Below are 21,370 nucleotides of genomic sequence, written 5' to 3'. Positions count from 1 at the left end.
TGAGAGTAAGTAAGTTTATAAATTAGCTTTTATTTCTGTTATTCTTGCTAACTTGTAATTAAAAAATATTTCTAGTTTTGCTTGATTTTGCATATCTGCCTTTTTGTATAACATTTTTGAAAAAGTGAGAAAAATTAAGCTTTTAAAATAAAACAAAAAAATTCTTGAAGTCAGATACCGTTGAAAATAGTTAATTATGTCCGGTTGATTGATTGATTGATATTATGATATCAATTTTCCATGAATTGTGTATCTATGTGTTCTTGAATCAGTCTGCCACAAGTACAAATCGAAATTGGTCAGTTGAAAAGATGTTTTTTTTTTTTTTGTTGAGAAAGCATATATTTGATTCAAATATGAATTATTACAACATAATGTGTTATGTTTATAAATCAAATATGTAGAAATATTTACGTTAGTAAGTGATAAAATTTTCGTTCACGATTCACTCAAAAATTCTAAATCCATTTTTCAAATACAAAATTTTGAATACAAAAGTTTAAAAACCATTCAAAACATATTGGTTGGGAATTATGCTGATTAGTTGTGGTAAAGATTGGCTGAGACTTTTCTTTGTAAATAATCGTTGAACAATTTGTTTGGCTATTCTAATGAAACTTTTTGTGATGGATAGAGATCACAGTCTTAATGAACGTACTATTATGGCCCTACAACGTCGTATTTGTTACCGCTGTCGTCGTTCTATCTATACCATAAGTTGCCCACCGCTCTAAGTCCTGGCTATGGTAATAGACAGCATCTACATCCTCAAGAACTTTCTCGCTTAAAACACGAAGTATTCTAATATTGTCTAGGCTTAAAATAAAATATGAACACGGGGTATTCTAGTATTGTCTAGGCTTAAAATAAAATATGAACATGGGGTATTCTAATATTGTCTAGGCTTCAAACAACCGAGAGAAACAAATGAACCGCGCCGTACTGACATTTTCAGTATAATATTGATAATCATTGATAAACGGAATACCTCGCAGCATGGCCAATACTTTTTTAAGCTTCATCTTACTATCTACTCTCTGGGCAATAAAAGACGCAGCTAATATTGCAGAATTTCCATACGTGGTAAGAAGCGGGGTTAATAGATTCACAGAGAATACGCAAACACTCGATGGATACATGTTAGTATTAATTAAGACATTTTAGTTACAAAATACGTTCAATATCACGATCTGTCGCTTAAGACACATCGAGACAAGAAATTTAATAACTTTTAGTATAATTTTGTTCGTAACGTAACATTTACAACTATATTAAAGTGAACTTGGAATAAAAGAAATCGTTTACATCTACATGCACGTACTGAATTATTGTTAAAAATAAAATTCATAAATGTTTATTGACAAGTTAAAAATTCTCATTATCATTACAAATGTTATTAAAGTTGGGATGGCAAATTTTGAAAACCGCGACCCAGTTGTTGTACTCTACAGCAACAGGGTCGCGTACAAGTTGTACGCGTTTTCGAGAATCGAAAACCTTTCATAAAATTTAAAGAACTTATTTTTATTGAATGCTAACAGGTTTCTATACAAATAAATATTCGTTCACCACGTCATTATGATCCACTGAAGGGATTCTGGGCACATATTTGCGATGGATCAATAATAAGTAATAAATGGATTTTAACGGCAGCGCATTGCATTGGAAGATCACGGTAAAATTTTAATTACTAAAACACGTAGAAAAAAATTCGAACTCAGCATAAGATATGAAACTAATTCAGATTTAATATATTTTTAACATTCATCTGATAATTCGATAATTTGTATCACATACACATACACACCATGCATAGTATTGTATAATTAAAAATCTAAATTGTCCATAATACAAAAAAAAATAAAAAAAAAACATCATTTGCTGTTTCACATTTTGAATTATAAGAAAAAAATCTACTAAGTTTATATATATAATAGTTCTTGTTTCTTTAAAGAGAAAATCTTTTAATTGTTCAATGAAAATTTTATAAGAACTCTTAACTCTTAACTCTTAACTAACAATTGTTTTTGACTCCGAAATGATGGGATTTTTTTGAATCTTTTTGTATTATGGACAATTTAGATTTTTAATTATACAATAATATGCAATAATTTTAAATCAAAATTTAATTTTCAGTCCGAAAATCGTGGATATAAAAATAATTCTGTTAGAGATTTTCATTTGATACTCCTATTTTTTGTAGCTTTGAATAGGTATATAATTATATATTATAGCTTAACGAATCGCAATATGATAATAATTTTTTATTAGAAAAGAAGAATATGATCATTTCAATTACGGAGTGATGACTAAAGTTCCTGACAATCAGATATATGAAGAAAGTATTACTAAATCACGTAGAAAACGTTGCCAAAAGTTTTTCATTCACCCGAATTTTTCTGTATCTAACGAATTATTTCTTGAAGACTATCTCAAAGATAATATTGGCTTAATCAGGGTACATTATATTATATTATATTATATATATATATATATATATATATATATTTATATAGGTATAGATATATGTGTGTGTATGTGAATTACTAGAATAACTTGCCCAGATCATATTTTTAGTTGGTGGATTCAATCAATTCTTCAATAGGAAAACCTATAAACCTTCCAACAAATTACAATTATGATATAGAATTAAAAAGTTTGTACAAAGTATGTCGAACAGGAAATTATGAAGGTTACAGAATGCCACATCACAGTAAGAATTTTAAAACTACATGCAACATTTAGACCCTAACAATAAGTATATATATTTCGAAAGTATTGCAAGTCCACTTTAATAATTTATACAATGGAACAGCTCCAGCTGTTTCTCTTTTGCAGCCAAGAAATATATATTTTGTTACTGTTTAATTTGCCTAAAATAAGTTTGATATAATGAAATTAAATGTCGGTAAAAAAGTAGATATACACAACTACACTTAGTTCTTCTAGGTTTTTTTTATTTAACAGCATCTAGATGCTAAATTTTATAATTTTCTTGAAACAATAAGGCAATGTGGATTTACACTACTTTCAAAATAAACAGTCCGTTTTAGAGTTCATCAGACCTACTTATGATACAAAAATATCTTAAATACAATGATAAAAGTAATTGTTTTTAATTTTCAGTATTCTACAGAAACGATTTTAATGAAGCCGATTTAAAAAATAATTTCGTGGTGCGTGATATGACAGTTTTATTTTCTGATGAATGTAATGTGAATTACTTACATAGTAGTAGAAAATTTAAAAACATGTTTTTCATGAGACCAGAACTAATGTTAAAGCATACATTAAAGTCTATGATTGATCATGGAGTCATGTGCACACAGCTAAAAAAAATTGACAACAAGAGCAAATGCTTTGTTAGTAAGATTTTTCACATGATAATAAAATATTTTGGAAACAGTAAAAATTATATATCCATTGTCATACTTTTTAATACTAAATGAAATTTTCAGAAAATAAAAAAATTAATAATTCATTTTCAATTATTCTTGAAATATTGAAATATTCTTGAAAAATTGTAAAATATATATGATTACATTTGAATTTAAGATGTATGCTATTGATATATTTTTTTTAGGGCATATCTGGAAGTCCCATAATTTGCGAAAATATACAGGTGAATAATTGAAAAATATGAATGAATTATTGCAATTGACACTGCGTGATTAATACCGCATGTGCGACATTTCCGGAACCGTCGCCTGTAAAGCGGAAACCGTTATTCTTACAGTTAGATATTTTGAATCAAACTAATATCTGTCGCAAATCAAAAACGATCATTACATCATACATTCTGTATACATGCATATATTTAAAAATTAAATTATGGTAAATTATTAAGATTTACCGTATTTGATGACTAAATTAGTCTAATTATTAATCAATCACACATGTACGAGTATAGTGGATTGTTTTGAGAGTTTTAAGGAATTCATTAAAGAATATTTAAGAAAATCGTATATGTCGTGAATTTTGTATTTAATTCATTTGCGGCATTAAAGAAATTTATTTTGATTAATTAAATATTAATATTCATTTTTAGATTGGCATAAGATCCTGGGGAAATGATTGTTCGTTGGAGCCACAAAGAGACTTGCGACTTGACAATAAATATTATATAGATTGGATTAATGAAACTATTAAAGAAAATCATAGTAATCACATGCAAAATAACTTATTGCATAACTTATTGATATTTGCAATTTGTGTGGTTCTTTTCCGTGTACCAGTCTAATATTTTAAAAGTTATAAGTATACAAGAGTGTAAAAACATTACGGCAATTGTGTACTGAATGTATTGCATGCTACATGCATACTAAATATACTGTTATTTTTGTATATATTATATCACCATGTATATGTTCCATGTTGACATAAGGCGGCATTTTCGTCAGTGCCCTAACTCGTCAGACGAACTCCGTTTTGCCACCAGATGGTTTTGTGAGAAAGATAAAGAAATTTTTTGTTTGTTTTATATTTGAAAAGAAAAAATTTGATTTTACACAACAGTAATGAATTTATTTCGATTATAAAAATGAAGTGTTTTTTAGCTGAACTTCTCTAAGTAAAAAAAAGTGAATCCGCAAACTTAAAATTGCAACCGTTTGAAGTCAAACGGAAGACCAGTCGGAATCATTGGTATGTCACCAAATCGCCAGCAATTTTTGTTTGAATGGTGAAATTCAGTGCGTGTATTTAATTATTCTTTGCGGCAAGAATTGCTCGTTGACTTAACCAAGCATAATTCTGATAATTCTCACTAATGCCATTACTCGAATTTTTAATTACGATGCGTGAAGTTCCAGCAATTTGCTTTAAGGCACGATGCCATGTTCCACTAATTTTCTTAGCTATGAACCTTAAGGAGCCCGAGACGTATCCAACGAATGCAAAATTGTCGAAATCGGTTCGTGCGTTCTGGAGTTAAACCGTTAGGAAGGAAATCCCGACTTATTTTTATATATATGTAGACACATTGTAGACATATGTAGATATATATATATATATATCTACATATATATATATATATATATATATATATCTAATAGAAATGGATGATAAATTCATACTCTTCTCTTATCTATGGATAAATTACTCATTATGTTTACTTATCTATGAAATTACTATTCAAGCGCTCAAATTTAAATCACGATACCAAAAATGTAATGGAGTCTGGTGTCTATCGTATTTTATCTATGGGTATGCCAATTAGAATAACATAAACACAGAACGGAGATAAATGTCATTAACTAATATGGGTTATGTTGTTCGTGATACAAAAAATGAAATTGGAAATCTCTCGAATAGAAAATTTCACATAAAAAAACATCAAAACTTGTAAATTATCAAATTATGGTAACTTAAACTATTAAACGAAAGTTTAAATAAATTATGTCTGGAATTGCAATTGAGGACTCCCAAACAATTGATGAAGATGAAGCTGGAGCAATTCGCCTTGGAGACATATATATACCGCCCCCTTATAAACCACCTGATCATATTAGGAAAACTCTGGTAATGGTGAAAATAGTGAATAAAAATTTCAAAAGTTTTTATGGAGAAGTTACTCTTGGACCATTTCATGAACGATTTACATCAATTATTGGACCAAACGGCAGTGGAAAAAGTAATGTTATTGATGCACTAATGTTTGTTTTTGGTTCACGCGCTAATAAAATTAGATCAAAGAAACTGTCGGCTCTGATACATGAGTCTGCACTTCATAAAAATAATGATAGTTGTTCAGTCAGTATTCATTACAAACAAGTAATTCGGGATCAAGAAGAATGCCAAGATGTTCCTAATAGTGAAATAATAGTTTCGAGAACTATATTTAAAGATAATAGTGGCTTTTATAAATTAAATAATGAGAAAGTTCCATATAAAACAATTTTTAAATTGTTTAAGGAGCTTGGTATTGATTTAAATCATAATAGATTTTTGATATTGCAAGGAGAAGTTGAACAAATTGCTTTAATGCGAAGTATGGGACGTAATGAAAATGAAGTTGGTATGCTTGAATACATGGAAGACATAATAGGTACTTCTCGATATAAGACGGCGTTAAAGAATCTTCAAAATAAGGTTGAAGAACTTATTGTTAGCAAATCTGAAAAAATTAGTAATGCTGAAATAGCACGTCAACAACTTGAAGATTGTAGGAAACCTAGAGATAATGCTGTCGAGTTTTTCCAAATTGAGAATAAAATAGCAAATTATAAAAATATTTTATTACAAAAACAATTATCGATTTCACAAAGTGCATTTAACAAATTTGAAGAGAAAAAAAGAGCCCTTAATTCTACAATAGCCGAACAAAGAAAAAAAATTGATGCAAATGAAGATATTAAAAGTAAACTTGAAAATGAAATAGAAGCATTTAAAAATAAAACTAATTTTATATTGTCAAGAATCAATGAATTAGATAAGACTTTTGACAAACTGAATAAAGATGATATTGAAAAAGGTGAAGAAAGTAGAAGTGTTAATGTAAATAGAAAAAGCCTTATGAAGAAGCTGCAAGAGTCTAAAATAAACCAAGACAAATTAATGGCAAATCCCACAAAATACTCTAGTGAAATTGCTGAATGTGAAAAAAAATTAAAATTCTTGAATATTCAATATGAGAAGGAAGCTGAAGCATTAGAACAAAGTAAAAAGAAAATTGGAAAAGTTTCTACACATCTTATAGAAGCAAAAAACAGCTTGCAATTGAAATTAAAACCAGAGAAGAATAAATTACATGAAATAAATGATGAGTATAATAAATTAATTCATAAATTAAAAGTAAGTACAAACAAAAGCAATCAATTACAAAATAATGCAAAATCTAAAAAAAGCAGATTGGAAAATGCTATGATGCAGCTTGAAGAAAGAAATTTGTTGATAACGAATTTAGAAAACATTATTCAATCATCTACAAATCAAATTGCAAAATATCAATCTGAACTTAAGGATATTTTACAACAAGAAGAATTGAATAACAAAGAGGTTTCAGAAAATAGGAATATACTCAATGAACTTAAAGAAATAGATTTTACTAGATCTCGGAGTAAAGTTCTTGATTTTTTGCATAAAAAGAGCAATGAAGGAGAACTAGATGGACTATTTGGTAGATTGGGTGATTTGGGAAGTATTGATGTTAAATATGATATTGCAATATCAACTGCATGTGGAGCTTTGGACAATATATTAGTGGAAAACATTACAACTGCACAAAAATGCATTGAACTTCTTAAACAATATAATATTGGCAGAGCCACATTTATTGCTTTAGATAAGCAACAACACTTTTGGGATAATATTAAAGCAAGATTTGAAAGGTTTTTCATAATATACACTTTTTTATAATATACACTGTTGAAAGTAATATAAAATTTGATTTTATATTGATTTGATTTTAACTCTAAAAATATAATCATGGGCTTGAATCAGGAATCATTTTATACCAGTTTCTTTGTTTCTTTGAGTAAAAATTATATTTTTCAGTCCTGAAAACCTACCACGTTTGTTTGATCTAATACGCGTAAATGATACTAGAATATTACCAGCATTTTATTATGTGACAAGAAACACATTGGTTGCTTCTAACTTGGATCAAGCAACGCGGGTGGCTTATGGCAGGAACCGCCACCGAGTTGTTACAGTTAAGGGCGAATTGATTGAATTAGCAGGTTTGATTTTTGTATTTAAAATTAAGTTAAATTTCATTACTAAACAAATAATTTATTACTTTTAGGCACTATGTCTGGGGGAGGGAACAAATTTCGACGTGGTATTATGTCTAATCAAATGCTGAAGAAATCACAATTATATAATACTTCTAAATATAATTTGAACGATATTCAGCGTGAATGTGAAAGACTTGAAGAAATCAAGAGGGATATCACTCGAAGAAAAGATAATGCTGCTGATCAGATAAATGTATTGAATCAAACATTATCAAGAGATAGATTGAAACTTAATGATATTAAGAAAGTTATTAAGGTAATGCAGTTATTTTTAATGTTCTTTGTATTATTTGACATGCATTCTACTAATATTGTTCTTTCAATTTTAGCCTATATTGGAAGAATGTCAACAGTTAAAAGAAGAAATTAAAAATTCAGAAACAATAGAAGTACCAGATGAAGTTTCTTCACTTCAAATAATTGTTGCTGAAAGGAAGAGAGTACTAGATGAACAGCAAGACGTTGTTAATAAGGTTTACTTTATTCTATTTATACACATATAAATACATAAGAATATTATGTGTATATATATATCTATATACATATATATATATATATATATATATATATATATATATATATATATATATATATATATATACGAGGTCTGTTCAAAAAGTTTTCGTAATTTTCGTTTTTTCAAAAAAATATTTATTTATTCGTCTACATTAATGTGGTCCCCTTCAAAGTAGTCCCCCCCAGATATAATACACTTATGCCAGCGTTTTTTCCAATTTTCGAAGCACCCTTGATATTCACTTTTTGATATGTCCTTGAGCACTCTCGGCGATTTTCTTCAATCGAGGAAAACCGCCGTCCTTTCATGGGTCTCTTCAACTTTGGGAATAGGAAAAAGTCACACGGAGCCATATCTGGTGAATTTTTGCACTTTGCAACACTTTATTTCATTTTTTACGCAAAATTTAATACAAATTCTTTGACTTTTTCAATTCTTCCATTGTAAAAATCGCCGAGCTCAGAAAAACACGTCGAACCTTAGCGACTACCACAGACAAAGTAAACAGTGAATATAGCTGAAAATTTCATCATACTTTAGGGGCATGTATACCAACACAATAAAAAAAAAAATTTGACAATCAGACACTCCAGACCCGCGAAATTTAATTATTAGTAATTCCGGGTACTTTTTGAACAGACCATGTATATCTATTATATATATATATATATATATATATATATATATATATATATATATATATATATATATATATATATATATTATATATATATATATATATATATATATATATATATATAAAATAATAATAATACTGACTAAAGCCACCGCTTTTGTCTCAAATCAATTTTATAAATGTGCTTTTTATTTATATATTAAAAAAAATAATACTTTTCTCAGTTTTATATTTAAATTGCCAAAAAGTATTGTATATTTTTGTTTATATAAAGTATATAAAATATTTTGATTAAAAAGTAAATTATTAGACAAGTACAACATAAAGGCTTAACTTCTGATGGAAATGTAATAAAGATAAAAAAATATTAATTTTCTATTGTAATGTACTTCGAACAATTTCAGATTGAAGAAGAATTAAATGAAGTTTTAGAAAAAATTAACTCTTCGGTGATTGGCTCGATCAAATTTGAACAAACAAAAATTAATAATTTGAAAAAAGAAATATCAAAATTTCAAAATCAAATTATGACACTAAAAGTTGCTACTACTAACAATGAAAAGTAAGTTTTATTTAATCATGTACCATAAATCTTGATTTTTCTAGGTTTGCTTTCCTTTATTGCATGCTTTTCTCTCATCATGTAAGTTTATATGGGATTTCAGGGTGAAATTATTTGTGGTCCTTTCTAAATTTTTAATAATTTTATAAGAATTATACATCTTATAATCCTTTCTTTGAGTGGGTAACACTTTCAGATTTTGAACCTAAAAGTAGCCTTACTGATTGCTTTTTATAGCTTTCATCATTCAATGTTTTTGACTTCTTCAATCTTTTATCTAAACACATTATTGTTTCCTCCAATCATTTTGTACAACTTTTCTATATGCGACGTACTTATAATAGAAAATCAAAAATCTCTATTATAGATTTATTTAGTACATAATATATATTTTAATTTTCAGAAAAGTGGCAATGACCAAAAAACAAATCAGCTCTATGGAACTTGATATTGAAAAGTGTCAAAACCAGATTTTAAAACTGCAAGACGAAAGGAAAAAGATCGAAGAAAATGCTCAAGTTGTAATGAGGGAGAAGGAAGAACATGAGGTTAGTAGCAAGATTTATTTATATTTTTTGCAATATTTCAATGCCATACTCTTACTCCAATACTCTTTTTTATTTTCTCAGTTCCTGTTTATAAATAGCAATTTTATAAAATTGCTTTTGAATCTGAACATTTTGATAGTTGTATTCTGAGGTATTGTATTTAAGTTTTCTTTCAGATATAGGCAATATGAACAAACCATTGAAAATTAGTTTTCTAGTACTCCTTTACAGCTTTAATACAGTTTTATTATGCTATACAATCTCGAATCCTGTGCATTCCTGCTAGGCTTCTGCACATCATAAGTTTGGACGTGCTTTTGTTTATTGCTTATTTCTTACGTATGAAATAAGCAGTAATTTATTTTCTAATGTTAGTCCTAATTTAAGTAACCCTTTTTATTTTAAATTTACTGCATTTATTTTAATGACACTCATGATTGGAGGCTAAGGTTTTACGTATACAGTTTGATAATGCATGTTATAGGTTTCACATGCTTTCGCATATAGGAACCCTGCTTTCTGGTATTATTTTGGTTCTTTTCAAATTCTTCTTACTAATGTTACAGAAAATTCATTCCAGCTTGTCTTTAGCGAGAGCTATATGGTTGATATAACTGATATAGTTAATTTTGCCCCTATTAGCTATGTGAAATTGCTTCAGTGAAAATATTTACTTCAGAAGAATGGTGTATGTATCTGATAACCGGTTCTAAGGATTTAAATACCAATTTTCTCTAATAAGGAAATATTCCCATATTATCTTAGAAACACAAACTACAATATATATTAAACTAATTTGGTATTTTATTTATACTGTCAAATAACTCAATTTCTGAATGAACCTTAACAAGAATTATATTTTATGGTATGGTTATCCTAACAAAATAATTATAAATATTTCTTGAATTATAGTTTTTTCAAAAAGGGCACAAGTAGAACTTGAACTAATGGCTTTAAAATACAAAATTTTGTGGCCATTGACAGTGATGGTCTTATATGTCAATTGAAGAAAAATGTAGAATAAATTTACTCCTTAATAGAGTCATAACACTACCATATGGCTTAATTCCCTGGTACATGAGCAAATTAAATATAAATGAATTAATTAGGATTAGGTAAAGGATTTGACGTAATTCAGAAAATGACAAAATAATCAAACTAGAATTAGAATAGAGGGGCGCGATGAATTGGAAAAAATAATAAATTCACCGAAATAGTAATAAAAGCAAATAACGAAATTACTCAATATAAAGTGACTTGGTATCTACTAGAGGTAGTAAATTTAGTGGAGCAAAAAAGAGCTTATATTAATTTATATTCTCTTTTTTAATTATATTATTAATAAATGTGTTAAGGCGTGTTGTTAAACATAAACGTACATATTATTTTCCATTATTTCAATAACACTATTTTTTCAGATTAAATTGAATGAATTTAAAGAAACATATCGTGTCACAAAGACAAAACTAAAATCTATAAATAAAGCGCGTACTGCGTTGAATTCAGAACTGTTGGAACTTGAAAATCAATTTACTGAAATTCGACAAAAGTTGAATAATTGTTCCAAGGAAATTGATTTGTACAATTCAGAGGTTTGTTATTTATTTTATATAGCGGATATATATATGCAATTCATATTTGTATATATTATACATATACAATTTATATGTTTATTTTTTTGAATTTTTTTTTCTTATATTTCAGAAAAATCAATTGAAATTAAATGAGTCATCATTGACTAGTTTAGTTGATGAATGTTTTAAAACATTAACTGCCGAGGAGCTTGCTGATATTCATGTTAATGAGGTGGAAAAACAAATTCATGATGCTGAAACTAAAATAAAAGAAAACAAACTTGAGCCAAATATTACTGCTATTAACGTATGTATAATATTAATTATAATATGTATACACACATATATATATATATATATATATATATATATATATATAAATGTACTCACTTATAGCTAGAATTAACACCAAGGTACTTGAATATTTTTATAAATCTTTTTTGTTATCTGTAAATAACATTGAAAACTTATCAGAAAATTAAGATGAAACGTCAAAAATAAATAATATTAAATAATAACAATAGTATGTATTTAACAAAAACAATTAAAACAAAATTAATAAATTATATAAAACCAAATAATAATATAAAAATATTAATATTCTTTATTAAAGATTTGTTCTAATCACATAATTGTTCAGTATATAATTGATCAATTGTTAATTGATTAACTTGAATAATTAGTAAAGCACAAGATTTAATCAAGCCAAATATTATTTGACACATAGAAATAATAAGAAGATTTAATTATCGTTTGATTTAAAATAACATATACTTAATAAGATATTTAGTACAAAGATTATCTGTTCTAGATTTTCAATGAGAGCATTGCAAGAGATAAGGATGCGCGAAATGCTGTATCCCTCGTAACTAGTGAGCTGGAAAAAATAAAAGAACTTTTAAATACTCTGGAAGAGAGAAGAATGGATGAATTTATGACAGGTTTTGGCATTATTGCAATGAAATGTCGAGAGTTTTATAGAATGCTTTCACTGGATGGAGATGCAGATCTTGATCTTGTTGATAGTTATAATCCATTTACCAAGGGAGTTACACTCAAGTAAGAATTTAATTTTTATAACAAACTTCAAATATAAAATACACGAAGAAATTATACTAATTTAGATTGGATATATGTTTATTTTATAGGGAAATATAAACTTTATTTTATATAAAATTAATAAAACCCATTTTCTTAGTATGTAAACCTAATTTAATTACTGAGCAAAAAAAATCATCTAATTGTCTGAGATTTAATATTATTTTAAATATTCCACTTTAGAAAATTATAAATTTATCCAATGGAATTTCCAAGTTAAATACACTGTATTCTTTATACTTTTGCGGTACTTATAAATATTTATTAAATTTATTATAATTTCATTATTTGCCTTTGAAAATCTTTATAATAATAGATCGAATTTCTAATTTTTTGTTTATATGGTTAATTTTACATGAAAATATCAAACTACTGCTATTTAGTTTTTATTTTATGAGTTAGTTAAGAGCGTTAACTGTATGTTGTAATTTCATGTATATTGCTGATTTAAAATGCTCTGACTTTTAAATTTTGGAACTAAAGTCGAAAGATTCAATCAAACGTTTCGTTTTTTAGTGCTCTACTATATGTGTTTACATTCAATACTTACTTGATTCATCATCTATGATTCAAATAGTTAAATTTAAATGAAGTATGAAAGTATTTTAGGGATCGTTCAAGTATTACGTAAGCAGATTTATTACAATCATTTACCCCCCCTCCCTTTGTCAGCAAAAGTAAGCAAATTTCTTACCAAAAATAAGCAAAATAAGCAAATCAATAACCCCCCCGCCCCCCTATAGTGCTTACGTAATACTTGAACGGACCCTTATGATTAAATTTATTTGGCATCAAAATATTTTTTTAGTTCTAGCTTTAATATTACTATATAATTATAAATGTATATAGCCGATTGGCGTATATATATATATATATATATATATATATATATATATATATATAAAAATATGAAATATGAACAAACAGCACTTTTTTTGCACTAGTTTATTAAATAATATTAATTTTACAATTGTTTCTTTTGCTTACAAGTAGAACAAGTTGGAACAGTCAACACACTATGCTACATTCATATTTTAGATTATAATTATAATACACATGATGAGACAAACCTAATCTCGCAACGTTTGTAAAATTAATTTTATTTAATAAATTAGTGCAAACAAGAGTGCTGTTTATTCATATTTATAAATTAATATCTAACCACTCAGATATATATATATATATATATATCAAATAATTTTGATTGTTGTGTTTTATTGGCCATGATTTTTCAATTATATTTTATATTTGCAAATGTTGGTTGAATTACAAAAAATGCAGAAACATCAATATTTTCAGAAGATATAACATTTGCATTTCTTCAAATGCAAATTGCTCAAAAACTTTTTATTTACCTCTTAACTTAAAATGACAAGCAGGAATTGTCATTTAATATTACGGGCGATATTCGGGCCAGAAGCATTACGGGCACGGCCTGCTATCGTGAACGCAAGTATTACAAAATATTTATTCATACGAAACTATAAAACACAAAATTATTTTTATTTTTGTGATAAACCGTACACTATGAGGGAAAATAGTCACAAACGCCGGGTCTGCTTCAACAACTTTGGGCCGATATTTTCGAATCTAAATCGTAAGTTAAGGGGTTAACTCGTTTTCAAAAATTAGTTTTTTTTAACATTTAAATACTTTAAAATTAAAATGGATATGCATAACGGTTTTTTTATCTACTACCGCTGCTTAGGTCATTTTAACTTACCGAACAAAAAATTCAAAAATTTTGATAAACGTGAATAATAAATATATTTTTCCTGCAGTATTCGCCCCCCTAAGAAATCATGGCGGAGTATAATGCAGCTTTCAGGCGGAGAGAAGACTCTTTCTTCGTTAGCTTTTGTATTCGCTATTCACCATTTCCGACCATCACCGATGTATCTTATGGACGAAATAGATGCGGCTTTAGATACTCGAAATGTGACTATTGTGGGCAATTTAATACAAGTAAGAAGTGAATTTAACAATACAATTTTACATTATTAATTGTTTATCATTAATTTATTAATGTGACTTGGCTGAACTATAAATGTTTATTTGCAACTTGAACATAAAAATATTACCCTCTCATACTACACCTACTTTTTAATAAGGCACATTTATTTAGGCGCAGATGTATTCTTATTATATGATGTAGCATGAACCCAAAATTATGTAATGAAAAAGAAAAAGAAAAGTGGTAAACAAAAATAAAACTAGTTTGTGTTAGTATTTTGCCTTGAGGCAAGTTACATGAACTTCCCGATATGTGTAAATAAACAATAAATCAATCTATAAAATATTAATTAATTCATGAGTAATTTAAAGTATTCCGAGTGGATTTATTACACATAATTGAAAACGAACGAACATGTTAACTTCGGAGTATTCTCTAAAAGCAAATTTTCACAAATCAATAATTTTTATAATTGAACCAGATTTCGTAGGACTTTGATGGTTTAGTATATGTGCATTGAGACCATGTACCCTAGCGTTATACCAAGTAAGTAAATCGTCTAATTTTAATTTTAGCAAACGTCAAAAAAACTACTCATTTTCTTAAACTTTGATGAATTTTTAAAATTAAACGACTTGTCGTAAGGCTGTAATATTTCAGTAAGTTCTGTAAGACCATGATATATATTGCCAAACAAAGTTCCATAAAAATCGGCTTACATTTTTTTTTCAACAGTTAATTATAAGAAAGCGGCTCGGTAGATTTTCACCTAAAACTAATCAGTATTATTCCTAACTAATATCTTTCGAACATCGATCAACATTTAACACTTTTTCATAGAAACGGCTCGGCAGATCGTCGCACAAAACTGACAAGCTATAGTCCTCATTGAGATACATCAAATGGCTTTTAAATTTTAGAAAACGGTCCAGCCGTTTTTGAGAAAACATCCATTTACGGCAAAAAAATCTGGTCACACACACGCACACACAAACACATACATACATGCTTTTTCTAAATTTGGTCTCATTCGATTCAGAATGTCTTGAAACGTCGAGAAAACATAAAATTAGCGAATCGGATTTTTTGATGAAAATATAAACTTCTCCTTCGGGAAGTTAATACTACAATAATATTGAAAATAATAATGATTATATTTATTATTATTATCATAGAATAATATAATTTATAATATAAATAATATAAACACATAATAATAAAAATATCATTAAATGGATAATAAAAATTATAATTGATAATAAAAACAGTAAATATATATATATATATATATATATATATATATATATATTATATATAATATATATATATAATATATTATATATATATATATATATATATATATATATATATTATTAACTCATTTATTTACAACTGTCCAGTATAGGACATTCAGTAAATTTAATGAATTTACAATAGCCCGCCGAAAAGGTACATTGTATACTACTTTGACATGTTGGAAAAAACAACACAATATTTACTTATTGAATATTTTCTTATTGAATGTTTTCTTATAAATAATGATTAAGTTATTTCCATTTTTTTTTCTCAGGAGAGTTGATGGCTTAAATCCAGTGGCGCTTTTCTTTTCAATCTTTTTTGATAGTTCTCTGTTATCAATGAGTTTGCTAATGTATTTGGGTGATTGATTAGCTTGTTTCTATACTTCTGTGCTGTTTTTGTTATTACTTCATTTATGATAGGTGTATTCGTGTTGGCATGAATCAACCAGTTGGGAACATATTTTGGAGCTCCTAAGGCAATTTTCAAAAATTTGTTTTGAAATTTCTGTACAATTTCTATATTAGTCTTATGAGCACTGCCCCACAATTGTATACCATAACACCAAATTGGTTTGAATAAAGTTTTTATATAAAAGTAGCTTATTGTATGCGCTTAGTTTGGATTTAGTTCTTATTAACCAGTAAAGCTTTTTGGTTTTTATCTCAAGCTGTTGTCTCTTTTTTTTTATATAAGTTTGCCAATTAAGTTTTCTATCGAGGTATATGCCGAGATATTTCACATGGTCTTCTTGAGGTACTTGAGTATTTCGTATTCTTACTAGTGGGCAGGTCTCTCTTCTAAGTGTAAATGTGACATGTACTGACTTTAAGCCATTCATTTCAAATCTCCAGGTTTTGTTCCATTTTTCTAATAGATTTAAATGGTTTTGGAGTAACTCAGATGCAGAACTGGAATCTATGTGGCTGGCTAGAATACACTTATCATCAGCAAACGTAGCGATCAATGTGTTAGTTGTTATTGGTATGTCAGATGTGTGAAGAATGAAATTGGTTAATATAATTATGATGTTTCTAAACTGAGATAGAATCACTACAGAAAGTTATACTTCTGCTCCAAGCAATTGAGATTAAGATTTTTTTAAATTACAGTGTTGTTCAAGTTGTTTTTAATGTAATCGTTTCTTAAATGAGTAAATAAATCAAAGAAATTTTCAAGGTAATTTAATCTTTTTTAATTATATTTATTTTATGTGTTATCAAATATCGATGAATAATTTTTTTTATAAAATGTAATACTTACAGCACCTTTCGGACCATACACAGTTCATAGTAATATCATTACGTGAATCAATGTTTAGACTATGTAATCGCTTGGTAGGAATCTACAAAGTGGAGGATTGCACTGGCTTTATGGTGATAAACAACATTAACAATACTCAACCAAATTCAAATGAGCATCCTCCTCCAAATAATCGTAAATTGTAAGTATTAGCTAAAATCTTTTAGTCTAAGATCTTTAAAGCTAAAATCTTTAGTCCTTAGTAAAAGAGGCTTCGTTTTGATATCATTGTATTACCATAGTTGAAATTAAGATAGTACTCTATATCTATTTATTATATGTTTTCATTTAAATGTAGTCATATAATCTATGTTAAATATGAAGAAATATAAATCAATCCTAAAATGTGTATAATTACTTTATTATATAATGACACAATTAACATGTATTAAAATTGATATTGTAATTAATTTTTATCCTTTTTAGATTAAATTTTCAATACACCCGTGAAGACTCTAATCTAGTTGAAGTAATAATGAAAAACCAAATATTTATTGAAAATCCAATCATCGTGCCTATTTGTGATGAAAGTACTCCTAATATTGATAATGATATTTCGTCATCTTCATCATCTTCACCACCCCCAAGTAAGAAAACAAAGATACAGTAATTTTATTCTTATTCGAAATATATATTTAAAATAGATTGTTAGTTCCACTAATTTATATTTTTATTACTTAAATGAAATATTAAAGTATATATATATTATAGTATCTTGTTTTTATTTTGAATGTAATGACTGGTGGTAGGATGCGATTGGATTGTTTGATATGGTCCTGTGCTAGAGGGCAGAGAACAGGATATATGTATCTAAAGCATCTTAAGCGAAACATATAATTTTTTACCCAACATTCAGTTTAAAAACTTTTTTTGTCGTAACACATCGTGGTCAGTGTCATCTCGTTCTTGGCCAGCTTGATGGGATAGTATTATTTCTATTTTCTTAGATTTTATGCGATACTTTAACGGTAAGTTTTTTTTATTATTAAATTCGTAAATTGTTTTTTTTTTTTTTTTCATAATTATTTTTTTTAAATATTTATCTAATTATTTTTATATGCATTTTGTATAGTGCCTCTGCCGGTAAGTTTCATTTTTATTATTATTGCCGACTTTGTAAAGCTAATGCATAGCCGCTTTAAAAGTCAAGTGAATTTAAAAGTGTATTTGTTTTTAAGAGGCGCCAAGTGCATTTAATTTAACTTTATACGCAGAACCGGGATTCGATCCGAGTGCATTTGGGTTTGGGAGTCGTGCGCTTAACCACTTGGCCACATTACGGATATTTAAAGGTAATTTTATTTGTTATTAATATTATTTTATAGGTAACTGCTAAGCTATGAATTGTATAGCTAAACAGAGTTCTGATAAAATACATTTTTTGAGAAGTTGGCAATTTCGTGATTATCTCAAGTACGTTCACACAGTAAAGAAAGGCTTGAGATATTAATTAATTAATTATACGTATTTTCAACTTTAGTTATATTTATTGGAAATGACAACATATTATTTCGAAATAATGGAGTATGAATTTACTTGAAATTTTTTCAGTCTTCTGTAAATACTTATTCTCATTAGTATAAACTTGGCTCTTCCCCAAATTTAGATTTTTATAAAAACTGAAATTTTATAAAAAATTTAGCTATTTATAAAAAATGAGAATATCAAAAAAATTAAGAAATTCATTTTTTAGTTATATTGAAAATTGCGACATTCTAGATTAATAATCTTTTCTTTTTTCGGATTATTTGGAGAGCTGAAATCAGAGGGTATGGTTACGTGCCTAATTTTTGATACTTTCCATTTTGTCACCCGATAGAATTTAAACTTTTTGACTGTTTTTAATTTTAATTTTTTCCAGTATTCATAAAATATTACTTAATTGAAAAAAAAAGTAAATTATTATTAACTTAAAAATCGAAAATGAAAATTTTTATATATCTTTACGTTTCAAAACCTTCTGAACATTTTGGCATACCTTAGAAACAATGGATGTATGTGTGTGTGTGTGTGTATGTATGTATGTATGTATGTATGTATGTGCGGATACAAATTTTCGTCGAAGATTTCGGGAACACGAATCAACCGATTTGAATAATTCAAACAACATTCGATATGTATTGATAAGGACACGTGCTGATTAGTTTTTGGCGAAGGCAGGTCTAGACGCTCCGAAGATACGGCAAAAAGTGCCGAAAACGGTAACTCAGTTTTAAGAGAACGGAGCGTCCGATTTGAATAATTCAAAAAACATTTTACTGGTATTGACAAGATGAAAATTGATCAAATTTTCATGAAGGCAGGTCTAGCGGTTTCGGAGATCTAATAAAAAAGTAAAAAAAATGCCATTCGGCGGTTAAAAATGATCATTAGACATATGCACATCAAATTTCAGATATTTTATAGAGATTTTAACAATACGTATATTTTTTTTACATTTCTGTGAGTTCCGTACCAATGCTTATGCGTTAGACGGCGGCGCGGCACTTGCGCGCTTTGACATTTTGTCTCTATTTTTTTGTCTTATATAATAATTTTTGGTACGGGAAGTTCCAGCAATTTGCATTAAGGCACGATGCCTTAATTGCCTTAAGACAGAATTCCACTTACAGCTAGTTTTCCTTTTTTATTGCTTTTAAAAAAATCGCATAAAATACATAACTTTAGACTACAATACTCTCTTAAATATTTTCCATAAATTACAGTTGGGCATAATTCTGAATTGTTGAATATATTTTGAACACAGCTCCGATTTTTTCATATTTTTTGACATTGTAAATCAGAATAATTTTAGAAGGAGGAAATACTTTTTTTCACAGTTTTAACAAAATGCGTGTTTTCATTAAAAAAATGTGTATTTATTTTTGTGTTAAGTAGAATTATTATAAGAACAGTTGTTTTTGATAATTCAATATTTACATCATAAATGGGTAAAAAAATATATAAGCTTTTGTAAGTAATGTTTTTTTTTTCTTTTAAATCATAAGTGTCGTTTCAAATATCAAAATTAATCGTATTTCATCTAGATAAAGAGTTTGATGGATCCTAGCTGTTTGTCAGCTTTAGAAAATTTAAAAAATCACGATTTTTAAAAAAAGTTATTCTCGATTATTTACAAAAACACTTTCTTTTGAACCATTTGATTTTTAAAAAAATCCATCAAATTGTACGATACAAATTACTATAATCTATTTCATAATAATTAATAATTTGGGAAAAAAATTTTGGGGAAAACCATGGACTATGATTTTTTGTGAAAAAACTTTGGGGAAAAAATTTTTGGGGAAAATTTTTTTTGGAAAAAGTCTATATGTATAAATATTTTGAATATTTCATAAAAATAAAACGGCAATAACTTTGTTAAAAAAATCCGTGGATAGATAATATAATCAACAACTAATTGGACAAAGTTTTTTGATGAAAAGGACGAAATTATCCTGTTTGATGAGCTTTCAGGGCGTGTACCACTGCAAAACAACAAAGTCTTTGGTTGTAACATCGTAATTTTAGCAAAAAAATGGATTTGTTTTTACAATTTTCGTAATGTTTTGACTGATTCCAAAAGATTTTAGGACGCTGATTTTAAAATGATATTCGTTATTGAATAAATCCACATACACGCCGCGAAAAATGAAAATCTTTTGTTGCAAAATCGATTTTTTTTAAAAAAGTTTTTTTTTGCGATTTTCAAAATGTTTTGATTGGATTTGATTTTGAATCGCTGAATTCGAAAATATAATCCATTTTAGATAAATCCACATACATCCCCCGAAAAATCGAAATCTTTGGTTGCAAAATCAAAACTTTACTAATAATGAAATGAAAATTTTTTTACGCAATTTTCGAAATGTTTTGACCGATTCTGATATTTTCCAGGTGATGATTCCGAATATAAAATCGGTTTTTGGAAAAAAAAAAAATCCTTCCACCCCTACGACCAACTTGAAGTTTGAAAAATTGACAACTTTGAAGCTGATTTGAACCATGAAGCTGATGATAAATTTGTAATTTTGTTTGGTATAAAGAAAACCTTAGTACCTTAGTCTACACAATTCATTCAAAATTATCAATTTCATTCATTAAGGGTCTTAAATTGCATTTGAAAGTCACGATTTTGGCCCATTTTGGCTACCCCTGAAAAAC

At 27.5% G+C, this 21,370-nt stretch overlaps 1 protein-coding gene across 1 annotated transcript in view; it reads left to right on the top strand.

Moving 5' to 3' along the window:
* Positions 1–5,236: 5,236 nt before the first annotated feature.
* The window catches only part of LOC113385773 (structural maintenance of chromosomes protein 4-like), a gene marked incomplete at its 3' end in the record, with an annotated part of 24,188 nt that continues 8,054 nt past the window's right edge, over positions 5,237–21,370 (top strand). Inside the window, exons 1-6 of the mRNA XM_026623611.1 lie at positions 5,237–7,328; positions 7,495–7,679; positions 7,745–7,992; positions 8,066–8,209; positions 9,295–9,452; positions 9,856–10,000. Of these exons, the coding sequence (XP_026479396.1) occupies positions 5,398–7,328; positions 7,495–7,679; positions 7,745–7,992; positions 8,066–8,209; positions 9,295–9,452; positions 9,856–10,000 (2,811 nt within the window). The remainder of the gene's footprint in view (positions 7,329–7,494; positions 7,680–7,744; positions 7,993–8,065; positions 8,210–9,294; positions 9,453–9,855; positions 10,001–21,370) is intronic.

The sequence above is a fragment of the Ctenocephalides felis genome, unplaced genomic scaffold, assembly GCF_003426905.1.
Source record: "Ctenocephalides felis isolate EL2017-DRISC unplaced genomic scaffold, ASM342690v1 CF-g0.4_SCAFFOLD_03571, whole genome shotgun sequence".
NCBI classification, from domain to species: domain Eukaryota; kingdom Metazoa; phylum Arthropoda; class Insecta; order Siphonaptera; family Pulicidae; genus Ctenocephalides; species Ctenocephalides felis.
The sequence above is the reverse complement of the archived record's forward strand: the minus strand, read 5'-3'. Positions and strand labels throughout refer to the sequence as shown.